At 38.3% G+C, this 24825-nt stretch overlaps 1 protein-coding gene across 1 annotated transcript in view; it reads left to right on the top strand.

Moving 5' to 3' along the window:
- Window positions 1-3046: 3046 nt before the first annotated feature.
- Window positions 3047-24825, top strand: part of LOC311151311 (cysteine-rich venom protein TEL1-like) — a gene marked incomplete at both ends in the record, with an annotated part of 71319 nt that continues 49540 nt past the window's right edge. The window contains one exon of the mRNA XM_084201665.1: window positions 3047-3073. Coding sequence (XP_084057791.1) covers window positions 3047-3073 — 27 coding nt within the window. The remainder of the gene's footprint in view (window positions 3074-24825) is intronic.

Genomic DNA, 24825 nt, shown 5'->3' on the forward strand with positions numbered 1-24825 from the left:
AACAGATTCAACTTGGGAAAATCTGTGTTTAAAGCAAAACTGGAGCATTCCTTGCATTAAGAGTATATAGAGTTGGCCCTATCTCAACCAATCTTTGACTTCTAGATTTGAATATTAAGGAAATGTAGAGAAGGTGTCAGGTTGGAGTTCAGCACTGCTAAATAAAGGGATTTTTTTCTGAGACATGGCAGGGAATTGGAACTACACAATTTTTAAGGTCTCTTCCAATCCAAACTGTTCTATAATTTCCTGATTCTCTAAATGATGGAAATGTACCAGATCAATCCCACTCAGAGCAGGTATTGCTGTAAATGACTTCCTGCAAAGTAAGGTAAGGATGAGCTCAACCAATTTATTTCCCAATAACATTCTGGGACTCACGACCATACTCAAACCATTTTCTGACCTCAGAGTTATGAATAAAAATTCCTTCATGTCAATATGCTGATTGTCCATGAACTTCAGTCACCTCAGTCCTGGTAGCACAAGGCTGTTCAGAAGGAGGAGCTCAGGCACAATGACAGTGGCCATTAATAATTGTGTCCTCATTTCATAGAACAGAATGAGTAACCTGAATTAAACTGTTACAGTTGTAGCCAAAAGTGGAAGTGCTAGAATACTGGTATATGGTAGGCCTTGCTAGACTAAAAAGGAAGACATTAAAATCTTAATCAGTGCAGTTCAAAATGTTCCCTTTTTATAGCAGATTCACTGAGAATATTTTTATGTAGACACAAGATTTGCAGAAATGGCTTGACCATTAGAAAAAGGCTGAAGAAAATTCCAAGCTGCCAGTCCCTTCACCCAAAATAGTTTCTTTATCATGGTCACCAAACAAAGAGATCTCAGGACTGTCAGCAGTGAGGTCTCATGTGCAGAGGTCTGCTCTGTGGGGTACAAGAGATTTGGGTTATCCCTCATTTGGGGTGCCATTGGAATCAGTTTACCACATAAAATGAGGTGTACTTCTCCACAGGGAAGAGCAGAAACAAAATCCATTGGAATGAATTTTAAATTGATATTTTACTGAAGCTGGTAAACAGTAGGGTTCCTCCAAGATCCCTAATTCCCAAATTAAGAAGCACAACAGACTGTCATTATGCAAACCTGCTTAAATTCAAGTCCAAATGAGTAAGCGACTAAACGAAATAAAGCAAATCTTAGCTTTGACTGCAAATAACATATTTACAAATGTAATGTTGAAAAAGAAAAGTAAAATAAAAGTCATATTGGATCAATAAGAACAAAACAAAGTTGATTTTTTTTCCTCCTTGTTTTTAAATTTTGTGGGGAAAAAATCCTGTTTGGGAGTTTAGGACTGGAAGACAAAATATTGCACATTGTAAGGCCAAGTGAAATGTGCTGATATTTAAGAACAAAAAATCAGTGTACTGGATCAGACCAATATCCTGTCTCCAGTAGGAGCCAAAAATTAATGCCTACGTACAATATTCCTTCAGAATTCTCTCCCAGACTGCAGTAACTTACAGCTCAGGGGTTTCATGAGAATCCTGCTTTTTACAGAACACCATAAACTTCTTGTCTACAAAGCTGTATGGGCAACACTTGAAATTATCAGAAGATTAAGCCCTTGCGATATCTGATATCGGTGTCGGAAATAGGGAATTCCATTGGCTGGCTGCCTGTTCCATGATGAAAGACTTTATCTTAGCTTGTTTTAAATCTCTGATCTGCTCTTCCACTGGATCCACCTCACTGTTGCACCAAGATCATGATCAGTGTAGTCCTTCTCCAGTGTACACATTTTTATTGAATTAAAAGGAAAACATCCCCAAACATAGTTTGCTGAATAAGCATGACTTGTTTCTTGCTGTGAAATGGAAAAAAGGAAAATACTTGTGTCAAAACCACTCTTCTCTCCAGCTGCTGGAAGGTACATAAGACTGGGCACCCCTATAGCCACCACTACTCTTGTGTGTAGAGGGGAACATTTTTGAACAGAAATCCCCACTGAGAGCTGAAAACTGCTTTGGCATCACAGCAGATAGAGAGTGGAATTCTGGTCATGGCAGCTATTGCTGGAGGGAAAAAAAAAAAGGTTTTTTTAAAAAAAACATGTCTCTGACATCATTTTATGGGCAATGATGCCAAAGTAAGGAAAAATTTGCCTCTGTGACTGAAGCTTTCCTGCATATTTCCTCTGGCTTTGCCCGAGGTCTCTGATTTCCTTTCATATGTCACTATTTTTATTGTGGCTACAATTGGTGGTGCATTTCCTATCTGAACCCAATGACCCCATTTCTGTAGCATTGGTGCATGCTTCCCAGCTCAGAATTGGTAGATGATGACATGCCAAAAATGATGGAAAATACTTCCTAAGAAATTTTTATCTCCCAGCCATTAAAAACCTGTGTGCCAGGTCGCGCACATGTACACACCCCTGAGAGTCCTAAATAAGATCTCTAAATTTCAGAACCATAGAATCACAGAATGGTTTGTGTTTGGAGAAACCTTTAAGCTCATCCAGTTCCACCTCTGCCATGGGCAGAGACACCTTCCATGATCCCAGGCTGCTCCAAGCCCCATCCAACCTGGCCTTGGACACTTCCAGGGATGGGGCAGCCACAGCTTCTCTGGGCACCCCGTGCCAGGGCCTCAGCATCCTCACAAGGAAGAACTTCTTCCTAATATCTAATCTAAATCTCTCTTTTAGTTTAAAACCATTCCCCCTTGGCCTTGTCTTTTCTGAAGCATACATTTTCTCACCAATCTGCATTCAGATGTCAACGATTAAATTGAGGTAAGAAGATGAGAACCTCCTGTGAGCACCAGTGTTGATCCTTATTCATTTTGAAGAGCAAGGAATACTCAGGAAGAAATTAGCTTCTTGGTTTGCAGATCTCTGCTGGATGGATATAAACTTACTTTAGAAGGAGTTAATTAAGTTCTGTTGAACATTCTGGATAAACTGAGGCATTCATTCTGGACTTGCAGATTTTAGGAAGACAAACCAATCTTTTTTTGGTCTGATTTCCAGTAGGTCCTGTCTCCCAGGACCTCTGAGGCACCTGGCCACTACGTGGACATGGGCTTTGGTGGTGCTACCACGCAGGTAAGAGCAGGGCAGTGGAGGAGGTGCAGAAGAGCAAACTCCCACCTGGCCATGGATCACCTCTGTGTTCAGAACATCCTAAAGGCTCAGCCCCAGTGTTGACTAAAACCATCAGCAAGGAACTCTGTCATGTGAATTTACACAAAGCATATTTCTTGGGTCAGGCACAAAATCAAAATTCCTTTAAGGAAGACGAGACTTTAAACACTTGCTGTCGGGGAAAAAAACTAAATCTCCAAAGGCCTTATCTCACACATGATACAGTCACAAACATCTGCTTCCGCTTCAGTTTTTCCTTCTGTTAAAAACTAAAGAGAGTGTTTCCAGATCCCTGGAGCAGCTGTCCCTTTTAAGCCACATACACAGCAATATGACACACACTGTTGGCCTGTGGATGGGAAAATGCTGTATTTATCAAAACAGACATTTTTTATCTCTTATTTTTGGACAATTGTAGGGTAAAGAAGTGGAATTCTATGACCAGACTTTTTCATACAATATTTTGAATTCTGAATTAGAAACTGGCAAGTGTATCTGGTGTATTTCAGGAGTCTCATCAACAGAAAATGTGAGATGCAAATTCAACTTAAGCCTACAGTTTAATCCTCATTAAGGGACTCATTGGTGTCCACTTTATCAGAATAATGAGATAGAAAACAAGAGTCCTGAGGGAGGCCTTAATTAGGAGTTTTGGCAGGTCTGTTAAAATGAGTGTATGATGACTGATTCAGGGGTTTGCTGTCACTGCATTTTCCTGCTAATATGCTTTTGCAAATATACCTTATATTCCTATGCCTTAAAATGCATTTGGGGTCTAATTCAAGTAGCTCTCCTCATTCTGTGGTTTTTCAAATCCTTCCTCCAAATTCCTGCAGACCTTCAGTCCCCCTGCCCAGTCAGACATTAGGACAAAAGCATTACTTGCAGGGCTCCTTACAAATTGTTATGTGTTGATGGCCAGTGGGAGAGGTAGTTTGTATCTTACAAAACTGATTGAAGAAAATCTAAGGCAAAAGGAGAGGAAAAAAGTTTCTGCTTAGGACTCTCATATTCTGTTCAAGCAGGAGCAAATAATTTATTCTCTTTATGCCTCTAATCACTGCCTAGAAAAAGGAACAGATTATTTTTTCTTGCTTGTGTTACTTTTCTTATTATTGTTTCCTCTTTTAACCTTCCTTAGACAAAGCCTTTATATTGTGTGTGCACAGACCTCAAACTCCTGCAGCAAATCCTCACTACAGCACATTCCTGTTGGACTGAGCACATCTCCCTTCTCTGCTTTCTCCACAGCTCAAGCACCACCTGGCACCAGACTTGGCTGCTACTTTGGCCAAATAAATGCTATTTCATGGACAGGTGAATCTCCAGAAGCTGAATGACTCTGCAGAGCTCTGATCCCAGAAGCAGGGAAGGGTTTTCAGTACATCAGACAATCAGTGGGTCAGGAATGTCCCAGGCCTTCAGCTGCTGGAGTCTGGGGCAGGTACTGGAGAAATACCTGCCTGTGCCAGCCTTGCTCTGGCTTTCTCATGACTCTTTTACTACCCAGCAGCAGGCTTTCCAAATATATTTCCAGACTTTTGCTCTGACTATAAAAGCAATAAATTAAGTTTCATCTGTTATGATTATACTAGCAATTGCATTTAATAACAATTTATTACTCTAGTATAATTCTATGGCTATAAAACTAGCCAGGGACTTCTCCCTGATGCAAGACAGAGTTCACATCCTCACAGATCAGCTTTCTCACCCTCCACAACCAACAACTGCGCTTGAATTTTCTACCAGCCATGATTCCTGTGTGCAAACCCCGAGATGCTCTGTGGCTGATGCTGTTTGGAATGGGCCAAAAACGAATCCAGGAATCATTCCAGCAATGAACAGTGCAATTTTACCACAAGGCACTGCTTGGGGCTGGCTCTGCCTTAGGAGCACAGCTCCACTTGAAAACTTTCCTCATGAAACTTCTTTGAAATCCATGATTGGCACTTCCCTTCTTGCTGTACTGTAATCAAAGTGCTCCAGCAAAGTTGTTAATTTTTTATTTTACAACATAAAATTCATAAGAAAACTGAGAAAACTCGAGCAACTGGTTGAAAATCTAGAAGATAAAATGGTACTTAAGCATTTTTGCTGTCACTGAACTAAAAATTGTTTCATTTCCTCTGTATAGATACATACAGTACTTAGTACTTACTGTTGTGTATTGTTCTTCAAGTAAATAATAAAATGTGAGCAAAAAGTGAAAGTTCACAAAATATTTAATCTTTACTTTTAAAATGTGTAGGATTGGATTGAAGTTCTACTCTTGACTTTTGGACTTTTGGTCATATTTTCAGTACCAATTTCTTCAGACAATTGTTTTCTGGAGAAGACAGAGGAACATGATTGGCATAATTTAACTATCACTGTCCTAGAGGAAAGAGTGCCCTGACTTGGAAGAGGGTCTGTTGAAATATTTGCAATAAGAATGTAGAGAAAAGTGAGTTATTTCACTGCAGATGCTTGGTATGGAACAGTCAAAGGGACCCAACCCAATACAGACACTTCCTTTATGGCAGAATTTTTATCCTTAATAAAAACAGAGATAGATGTTCAAAACTCAAGAACATTTTGGCTCATTCTGTTCTTTGCTCATGACTCAAAGGGGCATCTGGAAGAGAGGAGAGTGATCCCACTGGGATCAGGTGACCAAGAGGTTAAGCCACCACAGGCAAGGACTGGACCTTCTACCTCCACCTCCTGTCAAGGCCTCTCCATGTTGAAAATTTTCCACCCATTAACTCTGTTATTCATAATGTAAATATTAAAAGAAAAGCAAAAAAAAGGTAAAAATCCAGCAGTGAATTTTTTTTCAAGGGGAGGTTTATTGGATAGTAGGAAAAAATTATTCACAGAAACAGTGGTCAAGCATTGGAAAAGAATGTCCAGGGAAGAGGTGGAATCAGCATTCCCAGGGAGATTTGAAAGATGTGTAGATGAAGAGTTGGAGGCATGGTTTAGTGGTAGGCATGGCTGGGGGAACCATTGGACCCAATGATTTCAGAGGTCTTTCCCAACCTTAATGATTCCATGATTCCCAATTCAGAGCAATAATTACTCCATGATTGAAAAAAAAAAAAAAACCAACAAAAATACATTGTTTTCGTTGGGTTTTTTGTTCTGGTTGACTAAAATACTTCAGCAGAAATAATCCCTTTGTAAGGTAACATAACTTGTCTCTCTCTCTGGATAGGAGATGGGGGGGAGGTCCCTGTCCTGGCCAGGAACAGGAAATATTGGGTTATCAGTCCCAATTTGCAAAGCTGTGCTTTGTATGAGGACATTGCATAAGGCCTCTGGAAAGGCATCCTAAATGTTTCTTTTCTTGAAATGAAAAAATTTGAGATAGCAAATAAAGACAAGAAGGATGTCCCACTTTTCTGGCAAGGCTCCAGTTTGATAATTGCAGTTTCACCTTTACACATTCCCTGGGCAATTTTAATTGCAAAAGCTTATGTGTGTGTCCCTCTTGAATTCACGGGGCATTGCTCAGTTCTGATTCATGTTTGCCACACTGACTCCCAAAATATAGTGAATTTTCCTGGCAGAGCAGAAGGATGTGTACTAAGGTTCTTTAACTGTGAAATTCCATACACTGGGAAATGCTGTGTTCACATGTGCCACATTCAGGAAAAGATCCTTGGATGATCTGAGATCACAGGAAGGCTGTATGTCTTCTAAGACATTTGTATCAGCTTAATAATTTCAAACTGAAGTGTAGCTTTTATAGAAATACCCTGTTGCTATGATGGGTAATATAAGTCTATATGCCATAAAAATAATTTATATTTCCACATGTTATTTTTCTTATTATTTAGCTATGAATGAAAAAAGATTTTTTTTTCCTAATATCACCTTGCCTTACATTTAATTCCAGGCAGTGTCATGAACTTTTCACTATGAGGCAGAAGATTCTTATGGTTCCTGATATGGTTCTGTGCATGTGAAATAAAAATTCAGGGCTGTCACTGTTTAGCCTTGGAGATGCATTAAAAGAGGTGGAACTCCTTAAGTTTTCCAACACAAGGGTTTCAGTGCTAGCAGTAGCTTCCCACATGATTTTCAGTTTTCCAGCATCCTTTTTTAATGTCTAGAGATCCAAACTCAATAAAGTATTGATCTCTCCAGTGATGTGCTTGGAGATAAATTCACTGCTATTCATTACTGACCCTATGTTATATATGTAAGAATATTATTAATTGTCACCCCTTCTAATTTTTTTTTGCTTGCAGATGATGAACCAAATCTTCAAATAGTGTTTTCATGTTTAGAAGTATGACTTCTCTTCTAGTATTATTATTTTTTAGTAACATTTAATTGATGTTGCTCAATTTTCTATCATTACTTACTATATATTACATCTAATAAAAGATTATTAATTAAAAAACAAACAATTTAAACATGTTGATGCTGAATAGGCATGTTTGACTAAATATTTCAAGTCACTGTACTTGCAACAACCAAGTTATTTTACCTCTGAACAATTCACAGAATTCTTTATGTTGTATCTTTTCTTCCCACTCAGGAACTTGTTGGAATAGTGGTTCTGCTTGCTTACAGATTTGGGGATTTATGGGCTTATTTGGTACTTCTGGGCATGCAGCAGGTAGTTAGTCAACTGTAACAGCTCCTGAATCCCAGCTGTGCCTACTAAGCACATTGAAACCTGAGAACATTGGATCTGCTGCAGACATTTATCCCAAAAATCCCTTATCAGAAATCCCTGTGCTACACTGCACCTCTGAAAAACACTGTTTATAGCAGAAGAGTTTTATTCAGACCAAAGAAGTTTTCCTCTGCCCTACAAGCCACCTCTTGACATCAGCAGTTTCTCTCCCTCTTTAAGCATCCCCATTTGAGGGACAATATCGATAAGGTTATGGAAAATCAAGTGTGGAATCACCCAGACATTTCAGATTTCCTGGAGGGTTTCCAGCAATGCTCTGCCTGTCTGCACCACATTTGACTCCATGGTACCTGCACACCAAGCTGAGTCAGAGGCACTGGAGTTGCTGATGTTTTTTATCTCTGAGAAATACACTGTAGATGATTTCAGAATTGCCTCAGGGTCTTATTCGTGAGGTTTTAGCGCGCATCGGTTACAAGGGGAAAACAGTATTAACCAGAAACCAAACAGAAAATAACTAAACTGGGTCATTCCACAGCCAGTTATTAGAAGGGCTTTCTAATCTCTCAAAGGCTTTCCTATTTCTGTCCAGACACTGGTTTTATAAAGTGTCCCTTTGGGGAGACAACTTGCATCTTCATTTTCCACTCCTGTCTTTCACACTTTTGTGGAAACCTTTGCAGTCATTAATCACCAGTTTGCAGCAAAACAAGCAGAACCTCTGAACCTGTCTCACACCAGAGTGCCATTAAGAAAAACAATTTGCCATTTAACTCAGTATTGTTCACATGTGAAGTTTATCTCTCCTAATGAGACATTGTTCTCCATGGGTATTTTTTTTCCCCTATTTCATTATTACAGCTCCCTTTAGGCAGGTTTCCCTTGAGTTTTAATTATGAAAACAACACCTGTTTTCAATGCCACTGTTGGAGTTTTCATCTGCTCCAGAGAAAGCATTTGGCTCTCTGTTATCTCCAATGTCTTCCACTCTCTGCATTGATTGCCCAGAAAATGCTTTATCGATTTTATCTTGACATTTCAGTGAATGCCTCATCTTCCTCATTCTTCCTGCCTCTGAATTTTAGAAAGAGCTACTTACCTTTGCTCTCTCTGGGCTCCCAATTAGGGAATACTTGTGATTTTCCTTTTGGGTTTTAAACCCCTCTGTGATCAGACCTTTTGCTGCTGTGCCCTGTGCAGCTTTTTGAACCTGCTCTCCAGGCCACGAGAGAAATTGAAGGATTTTTTCTTTTTCTTGGTCTTCAGTCAAACCTTAAGACATATTGCAGTATTTCTAACATTTGCTCTGCTTTTAAGCTGACTTTATGAGTTGTTTTCATCCTCCACATTTATGTTGGTTTGTATTAAAGAGCCTGGTGTTGTGTCATGTTCAGTACATCCATCTAATCATTAAATTATGCTGTTGGCTCCAAAATCTTGGGCAAAATTTTTTTCCCTAAATTATTCTGGCTATATTTGAAGTGTTATGTTAGTCTTCTATTATACTGGAAATAATAAATAGTGGTGAATAATAAAGCAGTTTTCACCTTCACTGTCTTCTGCCTTTAATCCATATGTAATCTTTCATCACTGCTGAGGGGCAAATAAGGCAAAAATAATAATTTTCACAATGTATTAATAATAACAGTAATAATAAATCAGCTCCCATCTAGCAACTTACATTGAAAGAACCAAGAAAGTTAGTTTTAGAACACTGCTAGGCTTATAAAACATTAGGATGCTGGACAGACCTGAGCATTAAAGAAAAAGACCTATACAGAAATTTCTGCATTTTCCTTAAAGAAATGGCAGCCACTGTGTCAGAGCCAAGAAACATCCTGACTCCCAGATCTGGATTAAGCAAAGACCTGGGTAAGGTTGATATCTCAAAGCACAGCCATGTGCACAGGGAGTTTGGGATCTATTTTGTCCAGCACTAACCCAAAGAGCAAGTGACTTAAACCAGAGGTTCAGCTTCCTCCCAGAGCTTATAAAAATAAATAATCAAAGTATCAAGACACTTGTTCTTAGAAAAGGATGGATCATCCCCAGGTCCGTCCCTCTCTCAATCTGACATCAGAGGAATCAAACTTAGATTGAAAGGTTAAGTTTTTTAGGCAGGGATTGGTATTTTCCACCATAAATCTTGCTAACAGAAGTGGTTTCAGGTGTCATATTCATGTTCCAAATGAGATAATCAGCCTGGCACAATAAAATCATCTGTGTAATGTTAATGGAACACAAATTATCACCCCTCCTTCCATACCTCATTTAATGATTGTGTTATTTCCCAGTTAATTCCCGGTCCTCCCATTCTCAGAAATCCAAATATAAATTAATAAATTAAAATTTAAAATATTAATTAATTAATTAATTAATGTTTTATAAATAAATCAAGAAGATCAAGTAAACAACATTAGCAACGTTTTCTTTGGCCTTTTTTAGGGTGTTTGCAGATGAAAAAGTTTAAAATTATGCCATGTCTGTTTATTTTTTTCTTCTCTAGTAATGGTAAGTCAAGCCAATTTCATTTTCACCATGAATTTTTTGGATCAGCGTTACCTCACTGATAGAAATAAATTCCATAAAAATTTCTCACCCTGATTGAAAATAAGCAAGAGATTGAAATTAATCTACTCTTAGATTAAAAGTAAATAGTTAAATAGGTAGATAAGCATTGGAAGAATGTTATAATAGAAAATTTACATTGACATCCCTCCTTCCATCTTCTCCACCTTCTCATATTCCTTCCAGATCTCATTTCTCTTGAAATATATAAAAAATTTCTTGAGGACAGATCTTCAATTTTGGATTTATTTGCAAAAAACTTCCCTTTGAACGTATGCATGTGCATATTTGTGAATGTATATATCTACATACATCTATATATACAGCATGATTTCTGGGACAAGCTAAAAAAAAATTTTGGTTTAATTAGATCTCCATGTCATTAAAATATTCTGTTCCTCAAAATGATGGTTAATTTTTTTCATTTTCTTATTTTGAAGACTGAGAGGAATAAAGGTGATCTTAAATAAGAGGAATTCTCATGAACAGCTCCCATACAAAATTCACAGATCATATTTTAAAATATTATTTTAAAATAAGTAATGGAGAAAAATAAGTCTAATGGAGAAAAGCATACTTAAGTGATCTGTAAAACACAGAATTAGCAGACTTTTCAGTTTGTTTGGAAATGCTGTGTCCTGAGTCTTCTTTGCCATTCCAAATGCAAATGGAAATTTCAGTTTAGAGATGGTCATGTGCAGCATCTTTGTATCTTTCCTGCCACTTGAAAGAAATGTGGCAAATTCCTATCAGAGGATATGAATATAGATTTAAGCCTTATGAATATAGATTTAAGCCTGCATTCTGATTTTTGTCACAGCTTTTGAGTTCTTAAATTCAGGTAAGCAAAAGTAGAATGAAGTTTTCCTCAACTGCACAGGACTTCCTGAGCAGCCCATCACAATTCCTATGACAGTCTGTTTCAGAATTGTCCCAGTTTTCCAAGTCCCATCAGGTCAAAATGTTTCCCCTTCAACCTGGCAAAGTAAATAAGGTACCTCAGCTTTTCTGAAGCCATAATTACAGCAGAAAATTTCAGATACAGTGAAAAGGCAATGAGGAGTTGTAAGGGCCATCTATTGTGGTAAGTGTAATAGTGGATCATGTGGGAAAGGAGCTGCATGATAAAAAAGGAGATGAAGGGATCTCACAGTGGAGACTTGTTTTATGGGAGGGTTTTCAAGTTTTGGACTTAGGAGTAAATTTTTTTCCCCAGGGTGTTCACAATATGTCCTGTAGCCTGTGGTTCAGGCTCTTCCTAGAATCTGAAAAATGGGGATGTAGTAAAAAAAGAAGTGAGACAGAAAGAAATACAGGGAGAAAATCTCTTAGTCTTCCAGAAGTTTTACAAGCTCTGAGCAATTCACTAGAAATTCACTCACTCTATTAATAGCAATATGAACCTGGTCTAGTGGAAGGTGTCCCTGGTCATGGCAGGGAGTTGGAATAAGAGCTTTGAGTTCTCTTACAACCCAAACCATTCTGTGATTCTATGAGGAGTCTATATTGTTGCAGAGAAAACCCCACAGATTCCTATTTAACAGGCATTAGTATGATCTGCCCTTTAACATGTTGTGAATTTGATTTACATCTTTTTCTTATTTTTTTAATCTGAAAAAAAAATCCTATTAAGGTCTGAACGAGGACATTCCAATGGAGTTGCTTTGGTTTTGGTTTTTTCTTTTTAATTGCAGGAAGAAAAAGGCAGGAATAACATTTTCAGCTCCCCATGATCCCAACAATTCAGATGACTCACATGCACAAAGTCATATCCCTTAAAGCACTGGCTTGAGGGAAACTTTGCTAAACAAACCAAACATTCATCAAGGGATAATTGCCAGCCCTGGATAAACGTGCAGAAGCCAAAGAAAGCTGAGGGACGTTTTATGTTGGCAAAGGCCATTACTCATCGGGTGGCAGTTGTAGCTTTGGAACTGCAAATGCTGCTGTGCTTTGTTAACTTTGGTATTCACAACAAAAAAATAAATCCAACAAATAAAACAACACAGGAGTGTAACAAAAGCCCTGCTAATGTTTAAATTTTATAGTGAGATACAGCCACCAGGCACTAGCAGAGAAGAATATTTCTGATTGGCTACCAGCTGTTGGAGCTGCATAGATGAGCTGGAAAGCAGCAATTTACAAGCTATTTCATATTTAAAACTGTTAAGTCCTGTGCAAAACAATGTTTTCTTTCTGAGAAAAACAGCAGGAAAAAAAAATATCCCCAGAACAAAGGAAACATTCACTAGAACAAATTCTCCCACCACAACAACAAAATTCAGATTTCTCTTTCTTTTTTTGAAATACTTTATTTCTACAAGTGAATTAGTGTCATTTCTTTATGTTAAAAATCAGACTTGTTCCTTAGAAACATTAATTACTGCCATGTCATGAAGTGTCACAGTTTAACTTGCAACTCATTTTTTAATCATTGCTGCATCAACAGAGTTATTTTAATACAAAGTCTTCCAAAATTTCTGGATGCAGCTACGTAAATTGTGATTAACTAAGAAAGATTATGGTGCTTAAACTAGAAAGGAAGTAATAAATGTTTATTTCAGGAAAATGTAAAAGATTTGTGCAAAACCATTGCATTCTATATATAGTCCTTCATTTAACAGCTCTACAAACCTGCAAAAGTTGGTTCTTGTTGAAAACTGCCAGGCTACATACAATGAAATCTGGAGTAATAACACCAGAGAGCTGTCAGTCAGCCATCCATCCATCTAATTGGCTTCTTACCATCTTTCCATCATGTTTTTTTTATAACTGGTCGCCTCTGGCTAAAATGCAAATCATGAGGAAGAGCCGTCTAGAAAAAGCTGCTGCTTTCTTAATTATCTGTCAGAGTATGGACCAGTGGACCCTGGGCCGTGGAGTGGAGTTATGCTAAGCAGAAAGGCATCATGGGAATTGCAGTGACAGCTCATTTTCCTCCTGTGTTTTTTCCGCGTTCGAATGACAATGCAGAAATACGGGTTTTTCCCACACTTTCTCTGAACACCTGGGCCAATGCTCAGGGGAACACAAAGCCAAAACTGTCACATTTCCAGACATGGTCTTATTGCTGTCACTGTGACAGGATTGTTGACAAATGCCAGCAGTCATCTCAGCATCTTGGGAAATGTCTGCCGTGGTTGTGTCAACAGCCTGACAGAAATTGTTAATGTTTAAACTTCTTCCACTGACAGAATCCTGTCTTGCTGACAGTATTTGTCATATGAAACTCAATCTTTGTCAAACTTGCTTAAAAATTAACACTTCCTCCATTTCTTTTGCAGCTAACTGCCTGTGTGCTTTTTTTTCCCCTTCCTTAAGTAATAAGATTTCAACAAGGTAATATTCCACAGTCCACAATGAGTCCAAGAGCACAAGCACATTATGAACTTATGGCCAGCTTGTCCTTTTGACCTCTGCTACAATGATAATTATGCTTTTATTCCTTGCCCATTTTTTTTGCCTTAGGAATCAAAGTTCTGAATTATTCAAGAGCCATAAAAATCCTATTTCTCAGTGTACAATGTGGAAAATCAATTAAACAGAGTTAGCTTAGCACTTATATAAAAATCAAGTTGCAAGTTTGTAGACATACATTAACTGAGTCCTTCTCCAACTCCAGTTTTGAAGGTCAGTCCAAATGGACAGAGAATCAGGAGCAGTTAAGTTGTACCTGAGCACCTCATTCCAGCTCTAAATTTGAAAGTTCATCAACACAGAATCACAAAATGTCTTGGGTTGGAAGAGACCTCAAAAATCATCCAGTTCCAACCCACTGCCATGGGCAAGGATGTTTCCCACTGGATCTGAGCCCCATCCAACCTGGCCTAGGATGAATATAGGCTTGTACCAATGAAAAAACAAGCCACATGCTTAAGGAAGAAAATTTGAAGGATAAATGTGCAGCCAGAAACGTGGAGACCTTCAGAATGGTTCAAGGCACGGTCATGGAGCTCCATTAGGAAGAATTTTGCCAATGCATCCATATTGATACCCAAGCCCTGTCCCCTGGTGGAATTATGCAATCCATTGATATTAGGATCTTGTTAAATCAGTTGAAAAACCAAACCCTGTCTGTTCACATGGATTGGGCATTCAGCAAGGGTGATGTCCTGGTTACATTTTAAAGCTAGATATTTATACCTTCTCCCAGTGATTGCCTTCACAGAAAATATTTAGTGGGCTATTCTCTAACCTTTGGGGGAGTGAACCCATTCCACTAGTAATTCTGGCAGAGCCCTGATCTTGTGCCCCAAATGTTTCATTAATATCAGATATTGTTCTTTGTTTACCTTCTCAACATGATTTCTGCATGTTGTCATTTTCTGGCCACTGTAAAGGACAGAAGCAAGCCCTAGGCAGGCAAAGAGTTGCTCACAGGTAGTACTGATATAAAGCAATAAAATCAGAGAAATGGAATGTGGGCCAGAGAGGTAAGGCTGCCTTTTTCTTCACTGAATCTGCTTTTCAGTGTGATCTTCTCCAGTTGCATAGGCTGAAGTGCTAAAACTTGGGTGCCTGAAATTAGTTATGCAGCACCACACATAACAAATTAAGTAAGTAAAAGCATCTGACTCTTCCACTGCTGTCAGTAGTGGCTAAAGGTTTTCAGCAACTCTGTGAGCCAGGTATTTCCATAAGCACTGGGTTCTTAAATAACTTTTGGCATTTGGTCTAAATGTTGAGTTTGGACTTCTTATTGTCACATCTTTCTTCTGCTGCTGGGTGGTTTCCTGTGCAAGGTATGAGAACAGCTGAATACCTAAGGATGAGCCCTGGAGAAGTCAATAGCCTGAGCAAAGGACTGCCTGCAAGACTAAGAAATGTGAGAGAAAAATGAATCTGTTTTCACAGTTCTTAATCATATGGACATTTATACACTTTATGTCACCCAGAGTTCTTTCACCTTCGACTGGCAAGAGAGATTAGGCAGTGCATTTTCTGTGAAATACTGGGATTTTGGGTGATGAACCTTCCAGCACCATGATATGAGTAGCTGATACTCACAGAAAAAAAAGGTTTTCCTGAAGAACAATCAAGATATCAAGGAGGAGTGGGCTTCCATTAAGAAGCAGCTGGGAAAACATTCTTCATGGTTCATGTATGATTCAGCAATTCTTACTTGAGCTTAAGAAATTATTTAAGAACAAGGCCTTATTTTGCCTGTATCTTCGCTGTCATACCTACCAGACTGAAGTAATTATATCCAGCTACTCTGATATGTCTAAGAAAACAAGAGCTATAAGATTAAAGAAAGGTCTGGCATTATTATTTCTTATTTTGAAGTGATTTGTATGCCTATAATCAAAGGTTTTCTCTCTTATACATCCTAGAGAGTGAAATAAGTCTAAATGGGTTTGAAATCTTGAACTTTTAAAAAATTCCTCACAAAAAAGTGGAGATATTGACTACATAAACATGACCTGAAATTTAAACACTGTTAAATTGAGATATATAAATTTTTGCCAAGCTTTCCTGAATTTTGCATTGTCTAATCTCACAAAGATTTGTTTATGCTGCTATATTTGAAGCTGGTTATCAGGCAAAATCAGTTTTTTTCTTCATACAGGAATGATGTCAGATGAATGTAGCAGATGGCAAAATTCAATATTGCCGATGTGATCTGTAATGCTAAGAAAGCTTCAGTTCAGAAATTTTAAAATTCTTCCTAAAGCAATGACATCCCTATTTATGGGTAAATAAACTCAACAGACCAGCCAGAGTTCCAAAGGTAAGTTTGTACTGGTGCAAAGATGTATTTATGGGACTTTGTCAGAGCCAAGAGGTGAACTGATTTAGGACCCAAGTTCCAAATCTCATGTTCTCAGAATCTTGCCCTGTGCATAATAGAAATAATCCCATATGTGTCTGTCAGAAAGCATGCTAGAGAGTTGGAAACAAATCCATCCTGCCATTCCTGAGTTAGCTCTGGGTGAAAGTTATGTGTGTCTGTACAAAACAAAACTCTGGTCATAAATTCATTTGGCTTTTAAGCTGTCTCTGTCAAAAAGAAAAGTTTGGAGGTTTAAACTTGATTTCTAATTTTCATTTATTAAATTTGCCTGGAAAAAGAGAGGGGTTTGACTGCTAAGAAGTGAGGAGTGCTGAGCAGTTTCATACCAGACACGAGCAGTGCAAAGACTTGATCTGCGCAGATGGGATCCTACCAGATGTGAGGTGCAAAGCTCAGCCCTGCAGTGAGAGATTTTGGATCCACGCAGGGTTCATCTGGAGGCTGCTGGAGCTGAAAGATAGACACTGAAAACTTAAAGTGGCTTTTTGTACTCCCTGGCCAGCCTTGCAGCAGCCTGCTCTTCCCCAAGTATTGGCGCATCTGCGCGCAGCTTCTGGGAGTGATCACCTGCGCCGAGCGAAACTGAAAATCCTTCATTCTCCTTGACACAACCAAGATGATGTGAGGAAGAGAGCAGAGCTGAAAAGCCTGTGAGAGCAGAGCAGAGCATCCAATATACAGCCTGAGTCCTGGGCTAAATAATTATCTCAGGGTATTGTATTATTTGCATAATTAAAAAGTTTGGCTGAATTTCCGACACGCTGTCTCCTACATGGGGGAGGTGGTGGGGGCGAGTTAATCAGCAGGAGGAAAGTGAAGGTTAATGAATTGTTATTCAGATGGTGCAGGCCCTGTGAGATTTGTGGATAATTGATACCATTTGGGAGCTAAGGCAGAGTGGAAGACGAGAGAGGAGCTGCTGCAGCAGCTAGACTGGAAAAGAGCAAGCAAATGATAACTTAGCAATTATCATTTTTATGGGTTTGTTTGTCTTTTTTTTTTAACTTCTTTCTCTCTCTCATTCTTTTTAAATTTTTTTGTTTGTTTTGAGTTCCCTCATGAGTTCAGTAGAATTAAGATGGATGCAAAAGAAAAATAAAAAAAAATTAATATCTGGCAAAAGACAATAGCCTTAGAAATCTCATCTGGAAAATTGCCATGGAGGGTGGAAAAGATAATTTAGTGTGTGCTGGAAGTATGATAGCAGCATCAGGTTTCAGAGGTTCCTTTCACTTCAGTATGGGATTTTCTCAGCAGGCCAAATTCCCCTTTTGCAGAAGCCCAGGGTAAGCCCTGTACACCCTTAGCCTGCTACTGCTGATTGCTCATGCTATGAAAACATTTTGAGGACATGAACTCCAGCACCACTGCACTCAGCGCTGTCCAAAAAGCTCATATCCCAAGGACTCTCCTGTTTTAATCAAGAAACCAGCATGAGAAGAAATCCCTGAGGTGACCTGTAGCACCTAAAGCTGCAATCATGTGAGTAAAAGAAGCCACATATCCTGAACTGGAGTGCTATAAATCAGCAACTTTAAATAATCCTTCTGAACCACCTTGCAAGGGGTCACCAAGCCATCAGAATTTGACAACATTAGGAAGATATGAGAAACACCACTGAGAGAATTCTGTCCAGGCACAGCTTTAAGATAATTGTGATTAAAGATTGGCAAGGAGGAAGTGTTATCCATCTTGGACATGTGTCCTCGCCAAGAAAATTATTTATAATTTAATTCAGATAAAATTATTTCTAATTTAAACTATTTATTTAAAAGCATCAGCACATATAATTTAAGCCAGGCAATATCCTCATAATGGAATTATTTAGGGGCTCAAAATAAATCTCAAGGAGATCCTTGACACTGGCTGCCTACCAACATCCCTTTGAGACATTTCACAGACACATTTCAAATGCTTACTTTTGGCCCACAATCAAAACCATATCAACAAACAAGTTGATTTTTTTATCAGTACAGACACAGAACAAAAAGTTATTTTAGCATCAGCGCTGTTCTTATAGAAAACTGTTAATTTTAATGTATAAGACTTCCTTATCTTTCAAGTAATCATCTTTGGGGGTCCTAGGTTTCCTGAATGGAAATCTGTCCATTCTCTGCTGCTCCCACTCCAAAATCAAATGGATGTTGAATATTTGGCCTGCAGTGAGTGAGCATTTTGTGAAGGACTGAAATCTGTGTTCCACACAGAAAGGTGGAGAGGAGAGATTACACAAAGCAGGGTAGGGACAAATTGCTTCTGTTTGTTGCTTCTTATTTAGATGGAATCTAAATAAGAGAACTGAGGAAGGGTTTGAGTTGGAAGGAACCTTAAAGATCCTCTCGTCCCCTGCAGGGACACCTTTCACTAGACCAAGTTGCTCCAAGCCTGCAGTTAATGGTGAAAATCACAGGTAGAAAATAGCCTCAGAATTATTTTCCTCTGCTTCTAAGACATCTCACATTGCTGTGGTAGAAACATGAGACCTGTAGATACAGAATGTTAGCACTAAGTTTGAGTGCCAAAGGTTTTGATGTGATGTACCATGTAATAAAGGAGACTATGCAGTGGCTTCAATTTCTGCGACTTGGCAGAAGAGGGGCTGCTAAGCATTGCTCAGGCATTGGAACAGGCTGCCCAGGGAAGTGGTGGAGTCACCTGCAACTGCTCAAAAGGTGTGTGGGTGTGGCTCCTGAGGATATAGCTTGGGGCTGGACAGTGATGTTGGATGAATGTTTAGAATTGGGGATCTTAGAGGTCTTTTCCAAATTCAGTGATTCTGTGAAAACACTGAAAACTCTGAGATTTAGTCTGATTTTAGGAAAAGCTGATGTTCATCTGTAAGACATGCCTAATGTATTAGTAAAGCCTAGTCTACACATCAGCTAAGAGGAAGAGGAACCCAGCACAGCTCTTACTGGTATGAAAGAGATAATTTCCTTTTGGTACCATTCATTATTGCCTTACTGGAAAATCTGTATGTTGCTACCAGAGAAAGCTTGTAGCACCCACCCCCCAAGAATGGGGATTCTCTTTCTTGGTTTTGCAGCAAACCCACACAAGTTTCACCCAAATGAATAAGATCAAGAATGATATTTATTTGAACTTTAATAGTACTTCCCATCTCTTCTACTGATGTTGGTCTAGAACAACTCCATTTTCCTGTCATGTCCCACAGAACACATATTTTCCTTTCTACCTTGGCTGTCTGTCTTTGAACTCTTTTTTTTTTTAATCTTCTTTTCTTTTTTACTTTGTATTCTTTCTTTTTTTTCCTTTTTTTTCATATTACAAGTTCCCGCACCTTTGAGACCTTAGCAACTTCAGGAAAGTTTTATTTATTTATTGAATAAAAAATTCAGTGGGAAAAGAACACACACTCACACGTACCTGTATGGTGGGAAGGGGAGGGGGTGCAGAATCTAGGGCACAGCTTGCTGTGATGAAAAAGATGACAGGTGCCCCCCACTGCAAGCGTGGGACTGAGAGACCGTGGCTTGAATTTAAGGAGGATTCGAGTGACTTCAGGGAGAAATCTTCTACCTGCAACATTTCCTTGTAGTTAAAATACACAGCACACTGCTGCAGCTAGTTATAGAGACAGGCAAGTGTGAAAATTAATTTAAGAGGCAGTTACACAGATTTTGGGTGAAGGTCTGAATAATGAAAATAGCACTGCTAGGGACATATTTTTGGCTGATTCCAGTGCTGAAATACACTGTAATGTTGGCTGATCTCAATTTAATACAATCCTGCAAGCAGGTGTCCTTGATGGTGCTTCAAGACTTCTTGCAAATAACTCCTTATGTCGCCACTTTTAAAATATGTGGGCAGTATTGTTGGACAGAGCTCATAAAATACAAAATAAATGAAAAGGAAAAAAAAAAACAACATGGCATTTGCACTGAGGAGTGAAGAATATGAAATAACTGGGTTATGCTCTAACAAAGAGCATGGTGGGAAATGCAGCTCAGCAAATGTATCAGGGGAACTGAAATAAGAGTTAAATTAAAACTTTCTAGGTTGATAAATGTGCTCTGGGTCACATAGCAATGATCAGAATAAAAGGTTGGATACATGGAGAGAGTTACTGACTCATTGCTATTTCCCTGCAGTCCATCATATATAAAATACTGCTATTTGTCCTGTCTTCTGTTCCTATTTTTTAAATTTTCCAATATTTGGGTGCTACTGCCTCTGACTCAGGAACTGCCTCCATCCTCATAGCAATTTTAGACACAGTTTAATTAAATAGGCACATCAAATCACCATGCTGAGAACCTGAAACCTGAAAAACATAAATATAAAGGAAGATTTCTGAAAATCAGACATATTAGGCACAATTATCAAAAGGCAGGATGAATCCTTATTGCTTCAGCTCAGTAAATCCAGTCACACTTGAATTTTCACATCTATGTTTAGTTTTCTAATACTTGTGCAGTCAGGATAAGCTAATAATCAATATTTCCTCACTGTTAATAAAATGGGACAGCTTCAGGGGAATATTCTACATTAGATATTATGTATTGTGGTATGCTGAATAACTCACTCAGGATGGCTTTTATTTTTTCCCATTGACAACCTCCACTTTCAGCTTAGCTTTCAGACCTCTATGCTATCAATATACTTTGAATTAGTAACATTCCTACATAGCTGAATTTTAGTCAAATAAAAATACACAGATAAATCCTACCATTCTACCATCTTCAGTAACAAATTTAAAGATTTTGTTCCTCTCTTTATCAATCTCTACTATTTTTTATGGTAGCAAATACCTGATTTGCAAAAGAAGCAGAATTTAATGCAGTCCTAAGCCTTGATTTCTCCCAGAAAGAATATGTGGAGTTTTGCTGCAGCAGATGCCACAGCTGACCATTCAGTTAAAATCTTTCTGCTTTATGGATCTAGTGCAAAATTGAATCCAGTCTGTTTGATTAGCAAAATCCAATTAGTTTAAAGCACAATCACCTGCTCTTGGAGTATTAAAATAGAAAAGGATTTTAGTGTGTGGAGGAGCTGAGCTTTCCAGGAGCCACCAGGGATATCTGTCCTTGTGACAATGGAGAGTAGATAATCCTATACTATGACAATTTCTTCTGTTCCAATTGGTGGAAAAGCAGGAGTGGAAGAGATTGAAGCCTTCACAAGCTTTTTTGCCCAGCCTAGTGCTTTACCCCAAAGAATATTTCTTCTGCATCGACAGCTGCACAGCCAAAGCAGCTCCGTCTGTTAAAATATGCAAATGACCAGCATGCATCTTTCCTCCCTCTCCTACTGGGCAGGGAATTCTGAATCTAAATTTATGGTGGAAAAAATCCCAGAGAATCAGAGTGAAGTGAATCTCAAACTGGGGGAATGCAGCGCATTTGGTTGGATAATGATTTCAGCAGAGGGAAACAAAAATGAACAGGGACAGGCATACTGGTTCTAGTAAAGAAATGCCTCAGTTTAGATTGGCAGAATCAGTGGACAGGACCAAAGATCACTGAATTTGGGGGAAATTAACAATTAATTCAGAACACTGAGAGCTCATTGAAAGAAAATTTAATTTTGAGTTATCACTAAAAGTACACTGAAAGAGAACATAAACTGGTGAAATGGTCTAAGCTGAACAAGAAAATTCAATTTGCCCAGATTTTATTCTTAATTAATTTATTTATTCAAATAAGAGATCTGCATGGACTCCTTTCTCTGTTGTGTGTTCATTCATTTTGCCTTTTGGTCTATTTGGCTACTGTTAATGTAAGCAATGATTTAGGCAAGGTAAGGGTACCTGATCATGTCAGTTCAAGACACCCAGTGCTGGCCTGTCCTTACAGCCACTAACTGTGGTGTCTAACCTCAGCTTTTATTCAAAACCATTATTCAAAGTCTTAGCTATAAATTTTAATATTTTCTGAAAGAAGTGAAGATTAAAGATTAACACATTACAACTACGAGGAACGTTTGGTCTCTCTCTAATTCAGATTGTTGTGGTACTTAGCATTACAAATTCAGATCTTTATTCAAAGAATAACAAATTAACAAGCTGGAACATGTTAATGATACATCTGACCACTCAGTGTAAAGTTATATCACACTTGACTTCATAAATAAAGAAGTTCATTTTTCACTGTTCTTTATTGTACCATTCAGAATTGACTCATAAACCCTCCACTAAATGAATCTGGATCTTGTTATTAACCTCTTTAGTCATATCTCAAAAACTGCTTCCCAGAGTCATATTTTTTGAGTCTTTTTGGAAAGCTCACCGAAAAAATCCAAAATGTTTTCCTTGAAGTCGGGTTATACTATCTTTATTTACTGTAGTTGTCTTGTTTCAGTTTCTTCCAGTCCCTCCAAACTTTCCCTTACCATGATTTTTAGAATATTTTTGTCTTTACACCCTAAGTCTCAGCAGGTGAAGGGGGAAATGCCAGAGGATTCTGTCTTTGTTTCCATGGTCATTTAGACACCTTGGTTAGAAGAATTAGAAAGAAAAAGAATATTTTTATGGTAATATTTGGTGCTTTCCTAAAACAGTGATCTTAGGCACATGTTGCACCCTGGATACATCACTCTCTGAGAGCTTTTCTTAGAATGCTGAACACACTCTAGTTCATTCTCTAGTTTTGGGGCATTTTTTTTGCATGTCTCAGTAAAGTTCTAGATCAGAACAAAAGTTTCTGATCCCTATAGTAATAGGTAAACTAATACTTCTATGTTTGCACTTTATTGAATTTGTATGGAAAAAAAACAATGAAGATAACCTGAAAAAAATAATATTTAAGCTCTTTTTTCAAGATGTAGGTCATGTCCTTTTTTTTCCCCAATAAAATTCCCTTTCAGCTTTAGTCCAGCCACGAAGAATTGGATTTGTGGCCCCTTTTTACTGAGGGAAAAGCAATGGCACATAATCTATACAGCTGTGCATGCAGCATCTGGCAGAGGCTCAGCAGGTTTTTACTTGCCAGCTAGCCACAGTTTTGGCTGGAAGAACCAAAGTTGTCTCAACTTTATTGGCCCTAATCACACCAACACTTCTAAATTGCAGTGAGTGCTGACAAAGTCCTTTCACTCCCTAGCAATGACTTTGTGATCTAAATTTGTTGTCCTTAGAAATTATTATGTTCATAATGCTGACAAAAAAACTTTGCTGACATACCGCATTTATGTCAGCAGATCTCAAGGATCTTTGCAAAGGAGGTCAGGATTTTTATGCCCATTAGCAAACAGGGAAACAGACATAAGCAGGTGGAGTGTGTTTATTGAGGTTTTATTTCTTTGTAAAGTATATATTTAAAAAAAAAATAGAAAAGAACAGAACCCAATTCCCCAGACTCCATCTATACAAACAAACAGCTCCACGGCACAGATTTGAGCTGGGTGCCACAGTCTTCCCACCATTTGTTGGCAGATTCCTGAGCAAAGCATTGTCTGGAGCCAACAACCATTCTAAAATGCCAGGTCCCTCTGGTGAAAGGTCATTTTAGTTGCTGGTTCTGATTCATCCCTTAATGTAAACCCATGCCTCTTCTTATGATGAGCCCTATTTTCTCTACATAATCAATGGATTTTTTTTGCTTGGCTTGAAATAATCACAAGAATTTTTACAACTCTCCAATTCATAGAATCACAGCATGGTTTGGGTTGGAAGGAACCCAAAAGATCATCCATTCACAACACCCCTGTTTGTCTTTCATTAACATGGTTGTCTTTGCCAATGCTGTCACACCTTTCTCAAAAAAAACACCCAACAGATTTTAATATAGAGCAATGAATTTTAAGATAAGAATACTAAAATGAAATAAAATATAAACAGTTGTTCATGCCCAATGTGAAAAGCAAGAATTAAAGACATCAGACCTGAAAAGGTGAGATCCCATGAGAGTTCAGGTCCCTGTTTTGCTGAGGAAGCAAAAAGAATGTGTGAATAAATCTCCCATGTGGAAAGAAGGCAGCAGGCAGTTCTAGAAATTAAGATGGAGTACCTGAACACAACAGCTACATTGACTAAGCCAAGTGTCCTCTCACTGACAGGGACCAAACCAAAACTGGCTTAAAAAACAACAGCAAAGATAAGCTACCATCCAAACCTTTCCTACTACCTTTCCTAATAGCCATATATTTTTAGTGATGATGTTCAGAAATTTTCCAATTGAAGCTTTTCATTTTTCCCCCCTCAGCAGGATATTAGATTATGTCCATTTCACAGAAACAAGTTTTTCAGTGCATGAGAAAGTATAATTTTCAAGGATTTTTCTATCTCAAGAGCATTCCAAACTGTGAGTTAACTTGCCACTTAAGAATGTGTAAAAAAAACCTGCTTTGGAAACAAAATGCTTTAAAAGGATGAAAACAAACATTGTTTTTGACCTGATCCAAAATAGTATCTATTTTGTTTTATTTTGTCTAGTAAAAAAATCTTTGCTGTTTCACTCTCTCATTTTGTACCAGAATTGGAAAAAAAGTGTGATAATTTAAAATTATCATGGTTTAGACGCACTTTTCTGCCAGTTCTGATTTTGAGTTATTCACCTCTGTCCCACTGCCATCAGAGAGAACATAAAAAATCCCCATGAAGTCTTAAATGTTCAATATATTTTATACGGATTCAGTAAATTTTATATGGAATTAGGAAAGTGCAGGCCAATTCCACCTGCTGGGGACAATCCCTCCTGGGTTTTCCATGGAGGTGTCACTTCATAAACTGGGAGCAAAGTCCACTGAAGCTGAAGCTCTGCT

The sequence above is a fragment of the Fringilla coelebs genome, assembly GCF_963513975.1.
Source record: "Fringilla coelebs genome assembly, chromosome: 3".
NCBI lineage: Eukaryota > Metazoa > Chordata > Aves > Passeriformes > Fringillidae > Fringilla > Fringilla coelebs.